The sequence below is a fragment of the Danio aesculapii genome, chromosome 3, assembly GCF_903798145.1.
Source record: "Danio aesculapii chromosome 3, fDanAes4.1, whole genome shotgun sequence".
Classification (NCBI taxonomy): Eukaryota; Metazoa; Chordata; class Actinopteri; order Cypriniformes; family Danionidae; genus Danio; species Danio aesculapii.
In genome coordinates, this window is record NC_079437.1 from 24,357,897 (window position 1) to 24,368,700 (window position 10,804).

At 37.0% G+C, this 10,804-nt stretch overlaps 1 protein-coding gene across 1 annotated transcript in view; it reads right to left on the reverse strand.

Moving 5' to 3' along the window:
- mgat3a (beta-1,4-mannosyl-glycoprotein 4-beta-N-acetylglucosaminyltransferase a) overlaps positions 1-10,289 on the reverse strand; it is a 30,315-nt gene extending 20,026 nt beyond the window's left edge. The window contains exon 1 of the mRNA XM_056450966.1: positions 10,109-10,289. Within this exon, the coding sequence (XP_056306941.1) occupies positions 10,109-10,134 (26 nt within the window). The 5' untranslated portion in view covers positions 10,135-10,289. The remainder of the gene's footprint in view (positions 1-10,108) is intronic.
- Between the last annotated feature and the right edge of the window lie 515 nt (positions 10,290-10,804).

Below are 10,804 nucleotides of genomic sequence, written 5' to 3' on the forward strand. Positions count from 1 at the left end.
TATCATTTGTAAGCCGTTTGGACAGAATTGCATGTAGGTATAGTGTGTCACATTGGGGTGATTTAAAAAAAAAAAAAACTTGTGAGACGAGGCAATGTGACTTGTGTTTTTATTTCATGAAGTTAAAATAAGATCCAAATCCCCCCCCATTTGGAGGCCCTCCGCAACGTGATGTAGCAGTGCGGTTTCCCCACCCACTGAATTCATTGACAGCAGAGTATTAACATGTTTCCGTAGTAACTCATATAATCATATCAAGACAGGTCGTGCGCAAGCAACCAGGAGTAAAAAGATCCGTTCAGTGATCATCAATCATCATCAAACGTGATCAAGAATGAGTTAAAAAAAAACTCTTTAAAACAGTGCATGTTTGTAATGAATTAGTTATTTTAACGTCTTTAAATCAGCACAGCCGCATTTCAGTATAATTATAAAAGAAGCCGCTTCAATCATAATTTGTGGACTTTAAATCAGGTTTATTTTGTACATTAATATAACGGATATCCATACAGCAGTGGAGATTAACGTGTATCCTGTCACATCTGCTATGCAAAAACAGTGCAAAGTTAAGCACGGTTGCTGTGTTTCCGCTGTGTGTGTGTGTGTCTGTGTGAGTGCGTGAATTTTGTAATGACATTGTGTGTGACCTATCGCAAAAAGGCTAGAATTAACTCCACAACAAATAATCATTGGGAAACTTCTTACTGCAGTATTTCTAAAAAAAAAAAAAAAAACGTTACGCAAGATCTGCTTCCTTCATGTCTGTCACTCTGCTGATTATCTGACACAGCAGAGGTATAGTCTGTATAGTCTTAATTGCATTAAAAAAAATTATACGGTTAACCTTTGTTGTTTAATTGCACAAATGCACTTGAAATCTTTGAGTCACAGGCCTTAAAAATAAAGCAAACACGCACATTAAAAACGTTCACTCTATCGAGGTTAAATTTTGCAATGACTTCTCAACGTTCTGAACTGTGCTAGCTGGGCAACTCTCATTCAAGTCGTGTTTCCTAAGGGATAAATAAACTAAAACTGAACTGACGTTGCAGATCCTGCAATGTGACTATTGCACATTGCGATATAGATACTGAAACTATATATTGTGCGGCCACAATGCCAACCTCTCACTAGAAATGCCATCAAAAGTAGAAACGTAGGTCAAAAAATTGCATTTACACATAAATTAGAGATGCCACATCATCTTTTAGCTCAACTCAGAAATGAAACACTGAATTGGGGGATATCGAAGAAGGTTTCATCTATGCTGCCTTCACATTTTAGTCAGAATAAAATACCTTTGGGGAAGGAAGTGAAGCAGAATGTAGAATCGGATGTGACGTGATGCCTTTCTATCTTTGAAACCCCATGCAAAACACAACCTCAAAGCATGGACTCAAGCATGTCTGTCTACAAAACAGTAGTTGAGGTGTAATGGTGTTTTCTTGGAACACTTTAGTACCAACTGATCATCATTTAAACACCAAACTCTACCTGAGTGTTGTTCCTAAGCTGGTCCTCTTTATGATCACAAGGAACCATCTTCACTTTACTCAAACAAGCTTCACATTTGCCAGATCGCAACCCAACAGAGCACCTTTGAGATATGATGAACAAGAGATTCACATCCATGAAGTGCAGCTGTCCAATCTGCGTGATCATGTCAATTGAGATTAAAAAGCACCTTGATGAATTATTGCAATCGATAGTTCTGTCATAAAACTATACTGGGTGTGTAGGCTGATATCTAGCATATCTAATCTGCTCATATGTCAGTAACTATGGCCAGCGTTGGGGAAAGTTACTCTTGAAAGTAATGCAGTACAATATTGAGATACTCCCCAAAAAGTAACTAGTTGCATTCATTTAGTTACGTTTTAATGGGTTGTCATGCTTTTTGTTAACATTTGAGTTACTTTTTATTACCTGGCTGATGTTTGATCTCTTTTAGAACTTGCAGGTTTTTTTTTATTTTATTTTTTTTAAATAGAGGAGCTCTGCAATTACCAACGCACCGTATAACCTACACCTTTGCCAAGCAATGGGTTACTTTTTGTTTTATTAATTGAGCAAAATGACTTTTTCCTTCTCTTCAACGCATTCAAATGAATGAAAATACTTCCTTTGGAGAAATAAAAGGCTCTGGCCTGTTTTCTTGGTACGTCTATTCTCGTGAGGAGTACATCCCTCATTGAGCGTGTGCTTCAACATGACTGTGTTAAAGGAGAAATGGTTGTGCCCAACTGAGCCTGGTTTCTCTCAAGGTTTTTTCCCTTCACTTTCATCAATTGGTGATATTTGTTCTTAGCCACTGGCTTGCTTGGTTTTGGGACTTGTGGAGCTGCGCATCGATGAAAAGCAAATATGGATTTTCAGCAGAGAAAATGAAACCACATTGAACTTCAACTCTGAAAACTGGACTGACACATTTACAATTTACTAGAACTTGTTAAGCTGCTTTGACACAATCTACATGGTAAAAGTGCTATAGAACTAAAAGATATTTGAAGAATTGAAATAATTTTAAATTCATCAACCGATTCCTTAATTTATTAAACTAAAAAGTAACTCATATTACATTTTTTAAAAAGCAACTCAAATACTATTACTTAATCATTTAATGTAGTGTTACTTTGCTTGTTACTCAGTAAATTAATATTATGTTACTTGCATTAGTTGTAATACGTTACCCCCAACACTGACTATGGCACAGATAATTGATTTCTGTTGCTTACGCAGCCAATGAGCTTGTTTCTCTTTTTTTTTAAAATTCTCAGCGTTGTTTGTTCTTGCAATCTGAAGTGCACTTTGAGACCCTCCTCCACCCCAGCTCCACCTGTATATAGATCTGCTACAGAGTCACATATGTGTTATATTTGCAGCAGCACCGGTGTGTCATTCTCAGACAGCAATGCAGCATGACCGTGAATATACTGGCTGTAGCAAGTGTCAGTGCTCTGTACCAATAATCAAAGAAGATCTATGCCACCAAGACATCAATGTCGCCATATACATATATTAATATACACTACTAAATCTCTGAGAGTTGTCACAACATAAAGAAAATAAGGCAGCTCCTCTTAAATGACCGTGAATGCTGCATAAACTATAAAGCCGACCACCCCCACTTTCACTTCCTATCTCAGCAAGTGTAAGAAAGGGTGTGTGTTTTCCTTCACAGGGCACCAATGCCAGGGGCACAATGACTCCTTTTTTCTGCCAGGCTCCCCCTCTTCCAATTCTCAAATGTCAACTTTTTTCTAAACCTGTACAAAAGCACTCTTCTCTTGGTTTGGGAACACACACACACACACACACACACACACACACAACCTCCAAATGGCGTATTGTAGCGCACTACAGAGAAAGAGGATTACAGTTAAACACACAGATAATTTACCTAAGTGAAAACAATGCTGGTCGTTTCAGGGGCAGCAGAACCACTTAAATCTAAACAAATCCATGTTTGGCAATGCAATACTTGCAGCTATGATGTGTTCTCAATACATGCTAGGGGGTTCAAAGTACAAACAAGAGATTATTCTGATGAATCATCTGTTGAACTGCATCCCAATCACCACAAATACTGCAGAAGACCTACTGGAACCCGCATGGACCAAAGATTCTCACAGAAATCAGTCAAGTTTGGTGAAGAAAAAAAAAAAAATCATGGTTTGGGGATACATTCTGTGTGGGGGTGTGTGAGAGATCTGCAGAGCGGATGGCAACATCAACAGCCTGAGGTATCAAGACATTTGTGCTACCCATTTCATTACAAAAGCACAGGAGAGGGCAAATTCTTCAGTAGGATAGCGCTCCTTCTCATACTTCAGCCTCCACATCAAAATTCCTGAAAGCAAGAAGGTCAAGGTGCTCCAGGATTGGCCAGCCCAGTCACAAGACATGAACATTATTGAGCACGTCTGGGATAAGATGGAGGAGAGATTGAAGATGAATCCAAAGAATCTTGATGAACTCTGGGAGTCCTGCAAGAACGCTTTCTTTGCCATTCCAGATGACTTTAATAATAAGACTGAGTCTCCTTGGCTGCATTTTGGATCGTCGTCTTGCTGAAATGTCCACTCTGGTTTCATCTTCAAATAATTTAGATGTTGGACTGAGGCAGCTAATATTATTAACAATGACAAAGCAGAGGTTTGCTGAAGAACTACTGACAGATTTTAGCTGCTGTCTGGGTTTCACTGCCTTTCTTTGTGTGTTCAATACTTTTTCCTGCATCCTTTCGTTTTATTACACATAGCTTATTTTGTAAACTAGCTGGATTTATTTTGTTTGTATATTTGGATTTATTTGGTGGTTACCAACATCCGGGGAAAATTTGAAGTCTCCGTACCTTTAGAAACACGTTTTCTGAGAAAAATAGTGACACGTTCAATGCTTATTTTCCCAGCTGTGTATAGTTCGTGTGGATGTGTGGTGAAGGCAATTTTTTTGCTGCAATAAATCACTGAAAATATTTGAATCCTGTCTGCGAGAATGATAAATTAATGAATTCAAATGACTATGCATGCCTGTTTGTGTGTGTATAGTAAACCCCATAATGTCCTATTAGTCATGTTCAAAGCACCAACATAAATAACTACGCATACTTCTAGCAACAGTAATAGCAATGCTCACTTTAACAAACAATACTAAGTTTTTGACTTCTGCCTAGAAACCCAAATTCAGAGCATCCGGACTTGATAATCTAGAAACACCTTCTCGTCATGCGCACACAAGCCAGTGATGCAGAAAACAGAAAGAGGGTAAGGATCTGGCATATCTGATCCTCTGATTCATCACTGGATGATTTAAATCCATTTCAAATGAAATCACGAAGTAGAACAGCAGAAACGAAAATCGGTCCTAAAAGTCACAACCAGAAGTGTTTTGTTTAAGCAGGTGTTTCCTGGATATACGTTCACACTCATTTCAAAATAAAACTGAGACTAGTTGGTTACAATGCTTCTTCAAGTTCCACAGGAAATTGTGGTTCCATTTGTCCCAGCATGAAAGTTTGATTATGACAAAGAGGATCTGGTTGTTCTGAGGTGTTGAGAATATTGTACTTCCGTTATGAAATACATACTGGGCACATTTTCTAACTCACTACAAAACAATTGCAATCAAGTTAAGAGGTTGGCTTACCTTGCAAATGCAAACACTGCTTAATGTGTCAGTAAAACTTGCACATTGCATGACTGAGGCCTTTCAAACTCACAGTTTGACAACAGGAACGTGCTCTGTTGACTTCTGTGAAGTGTTTAAGATTGCGCAAGACAACTGAAGCAATTAATGTAACTGCCTTTTGGCCAGAACGCTTTGTCAAACATGTATTGCACCAGACAAAGTAAACTGAACAATACCACAATTCCAGTGAACAACTAGTGCCTGATGATTTACAATGCCAGAAATACAGAACAATGTAAAACCGTGCTGTGCAATATGATGATGTATATTGTGTATGTACTAAATTTAAAAATCTCTCGTTTCGTTTTATGCTCCATTTATTTCACAATGTCACAAAGCATATCAATTATGGTGATAGTTTATCATTTTTGAGTGCAATATTACACAACATTATGGGGACGCTGATATAACTTTAATAACAGCATTGAGAGTTGCATCTTCATGTGTACCAGAGTAACTGGCGGTTCATTCAGTTTTTCTTTTCATAGAATACATATAATAGTGCACATTCTTCAACCTTTTAAAACACTACTTCACCCAAAAACAAGACACAACAAGAACAAAAACAAGATATTAAGAAAAGATATTGGTTAAGGTGGGTTTTGAAATATTGCAATGTCGGTAGATCACAACATGATTGGCAATAGAAGTCCAAGGTACTGTAATTAGCTTATTATCTATTTATCTTTATTGTCTTGTAGAGGTTTAATTTTTGGCTAAATTATGTGTTTAAAGTCCCCCGAGAAACTACAATGCTAATTTTGAAATGTTAGTATACATGTCAGTCTTAAAGGTGCAGTAGGTGATTGTCTTCAGAAACATTTTTGTTGTGCTGGTCTCTTCACATTTCAATAGTAAGGATTAAAGTAAATATATAAACTTGTATTTTTATATTCTGGGTAAGGCATAAGACTAAAAAAAATGTTTACTCATTTAAAATTTGTCCGGGCGACAATTCCCATAATTTGTCAGTCAAGAAATGTAGATTGTACATCTGCACACCCCGCTGTTTGCACGCGTTCATGTGCACATGAGACACAGCACCACAAAAACAAATGCTGAATCAATCACACTTTTTAAAAATCCTGAATTAATATTGGAGTTACTTTTGCACGCTGGAGGAAGGACGAGACCATGGCTGAAAGTGTTCTTTTGGACAGGTAATGTTCTGTTTTAAAACTATTTTAGTCATGCAGAGCTGATGTACATTTTGTTGTTTTAGGAATGGATTATATGCACAGATGTGTTGTTCAGCCACTGAAATCTTCCGGCAACAACTGATGTGACTATTTTCAATTTCATTAGCAATCTTTTACAACAGAGATGCCCAAAATTTGCCGCGGGCCAAAGTTGGCCCATTGTAGGCTTTGTTTTGGCCCACCATCCCATCTGAGAGGAAAGTGAGAATGATGGAGAGATAGTCTTTTCTAATTTGATACAAGCTTTTTTTTTTTTTAACATAACCTCTTGTTTATTTCTGAGCTACAAAAAAAGCTCATTGAAATTAAATGCTTCATTTAAAATGTAAATAAATCAGATTTTTAAAAATGTAAAAAACTGTTACTCGACAGACAGACCATGCAGATACATTGGCGAGCAAATCAAGGCAAAAACTAGTGTAATTCTGTTATAAATGAGATGGTTTGTTTTTACAGTATTAAAGTTCATTATACAATGTACGAAATACTGTATTAGTTAATATAAAGCAATGTCTTCTAGTCATCTTAAATAAAATAGGAAATTACCCATGGCAACTACATTTAACTTTGGCCCACAACCCTTCATCAATTTTTGTCCTTCAGAAGAAAAGTTTGGGCACTCCTGTTTTACAGCATCAATAATGTAGATTTTTATTCAGTTACCAACTAAACTTCAGTAAACAGAACTATTCTGCCTAGCCTGCTTTACTAAGGTGAAGTTAGTTTTATATTCACATCGGTTCATTTTTGAACAATGACAACCTGTGACTGGCTCCCCATGTTGTTTACCATGCTACTCTAAATATTCAGTCTGAAATAGCATGCAAGTATGGCTTAGTAATAGGTGTAATTCCTGCAGCCCGCCAGCTAACCAATAAGCATACAGTAGTCGCTTTAGGACAAAGAACATGAGAGTGAGATCAGCAATCCTTGAATGCATGAAATATTGCACATTATGACAAGTTTTGTTTGCTACACAACTGAAAACATTTTTTCCATTCGGAATTGTCCTATTATAAAGTACTGTAAAGTTTTCTAATTGGCGAATGACATGATCTAGTGCAGTGTTTCCCAACCCTGTTCCTGGAGGCACACCAACAGTACATATTTTGGATGTCTCCCTTTTCTGACCAATTAACTTCAGGTGTTGGAGACTCTTCTGATGTTATGATAAGTTGATTCAGGTGTGTTTGATTAGGGAGAGGTTGAAAATGTGTACTGTTGGTGTGCCTTCGGGAACAGGGTTGGGAAACACTGATCTAGTGGGTTGTCTACGGTCATCTTTACGATGAGTGTTCGTGATTTGAGGCGTGGCTTTAAACGACATGGGAGGGACTGTGTTTTCAAAACCTACTGCACCTTAAGCATATCTTAAAGATATTTGCATTAGGAGGGTATAAACATCCAAAGCTTGCAGTTTATTACTTCCATCTAAATGAATCAATGATTTTTTTTCACATCACCTCATACGGGAGTTTCTCATTATCATATCTTCTGACCAATCAAATGCTCCTTAGTATCTGGCATGTCCCACCTCCTCAAGATATTCTCATTTGCCTTTCAGAGCTCAAGCACTCTCACTGACAGGGGTATGATTAAAAATAACTAAATGCTACAAGCTAATTTTTTTTTTTTTTTTAAAGGGAGAGGAGCCACTGTAGCCATGTCCCTCTTGGTCTTCATGTTTCAGTTGGAACTAGGTCACACAATCAACCACAATAATGCACAAACACATATTAAACATGCTCATATAAACTGATAGGTATATGTTTGTGTACCTTGTATTACATTGTGGGGATCAAAATAAAAATATCTATACACAATTGTGCGTGTGGGTGTTTGTGTCATTATTAAAACACATTGCCAGTGTTGGGGAGTTACTTTAGAAAGTAATGCACTACAAATATTGAGTTACCATAAAAGTAACTAAGTAACGCAACTAGTTATGTTTTTGGAGAGCAAGCAATGCACTTCGTTACTTTGTGTACATTTTCTGACCTGGCTGAGGCTTGATTTCTTTCTAAACTTGCAGTGTTAACAAGACAAAGTATAACCATTTGGCTTTAAAAAAAAAAAAAATGTATGTAGGATAACTTATCTTCAGAAACTTCCAACCCCAGAGCTCTACCTGACGTATAATAACAGATTACAGATGATACTACGATCATTTTAATCAGCATTTTTTTTAAACTAAAACTCAAATATTTTTAACTTAATTTTGAAAAGTGATTTTTACTTTATTCGTTACTTAGAAAAGTAATATTACTATGAAACTTGCGTTACTTGTAATGCGTTACCCCAACACCACACATTGTTCTATAGCAGAGATGTCCAAGCTAGGGACCGCGGGCCAAAGCTGGCCCATGGTAACCTTTGACTTGGCCCACCATCTCATTTGAGAAGAGAGGGAGATGACGAGGACCGTTTTAGAGGACTGTCAATTCAAATTTAACATAACCCTTTTGTTTGTTTGTGTTTAGTGTAAACAAAATCGCAATGTTTTAAGATCTTATTTCTTTAATTTCTTCCACCGATCTTCACTGCCTGATAGATATCAATGTGACGTGGGTCTCAGACTAGACAAAAAGCACTGCATTAAATACCATTCCCCTTGCCATGTCTTTGAAAATACTGGGGTAAAATAAACTCATATTTTTAAGTGACTTTCCTGCAGCTACTGACGGCGCTAGCGTTTGCAGTCTTTCATCTCGCTTTATGCTTGATCAATTCAATAAATGATTAAGTCTATTTAACTGAATGTTTTGATATCACAACATCGATGCTGTAAAAAGAAACCTTTAGAACTGAAACGAGTCATATTAAGCCTTCATTGAAGATTATCATTGGCCTGAAACACTAGCTGTGCACTAGAGCCCATGGAAGGAAAATACATGCCAAGCTTCGTGTGCACTATCCCTTTAAGCATTTTTGAAAACTTTTACATTCACTTATTCATTTTCCTTCAGCTTAGTCCCTTATTTATCAGGAGTCACCCCAGCGAATGAACCGCCAAAAACTTATTTCGATATAAAAAAAAAAAAAAAAAAAAAAAAAGGTCAACAAACCAATGATTCATCCATCACTGTTTTAATATATGTCGCCCAAACGGTTAAAAAGGCAAACCTCACATTTAGGGTAGATTTTAAAATGAACGGCATATTTTTGGTTAAACGTCCAGTCCAGTCACCTGAATAACAAATACGATTTAACAACACGTCCGAGTAATATTGTTTTATTCCTTCAATAAAAATCCTGGAAACACAAACATTTTCAACAAGCCACAGAAAAAAATGTGTGTGTTGTGCGGTGTAACACCGTGCACTGTAGTCTTTAAATCTAGAGATATTCCACTTAAAATTAAAAGGAAACCTACATTTTAAATTAGGATTTTTGTAGATGCAGCTGTCCGAATAGTTTAGCATAATATTCATGCTGATTATTTAAACTAATGTTTACCTGCACGTGCCGTCACTTAAATCAATCTTCCTGCTCTCTGTACTGACATCCATCCATTATTTTGTTACACGTTACAGCTTAATTACTCTTGATTCACGCGAAGAAGCGTCAAAGTAAAATCTGTGTGCAAATAGCCATTTGATAAAATCTGACAACCCCCAAAGTGTTTTGAAGTGATCTAATTATACGAGCTAGACTACACTATATACTAACAAAACTCAGCAAACCACTCTCCAGCTTAACACTTGTTCGCAGTATCTTACCTGACAGACAGGTATGACCTTCCCATGCTGCTCCTGCTGCATGTGTCCGTCAGTTCGTTTGTTTTCAAAGCATGTAGCGTTTCTGTTCACTCCTGGCTGCTACTCCCCGACTTGATTCGCACAAATAACCAAATGAACGCGTGACTTCCTTGTAGGTAAAAAATGTTGAACTCACACACCCACTCACTCCTCTTTCTCATTAAACATGTTCTCATCTGATGTGCGTCAGTTACAAGTTTCAGTTTGCAGTATAAGGACGAACAATAGGTCTGGGCATATTGTTACGCCCATGAACACAGGTGTAAAAGATCAGAGACACCAAATTTTGCCATAGAGTTCACCTGTATGAACATAAAGCATTTTTAACGATTATCAAGGAAAACGATACAATGTATTGTCCACCATTTCAATGTGGTCATGTCACTGTCTTATAAACATTTCCTGCTTGTTTCAAACTATTTCATAACTGTAATAATAAGAGGCAATTCAATCATAACTTAATGTTAAAACGGCTATCATAACATTATTTATCAATATGTACATTTTTTTTGGATTCTCGGAAGCTAAAGATATTAAAAATGTAAAACAGAAAATACGTTGGGAGCATTGTTTTTTGTTTACATCCATCAAAATGGTCTATAGTGCACCACGTTCACAGCTGAACATAAAATCACACAAGAACACTGTAGAACCACT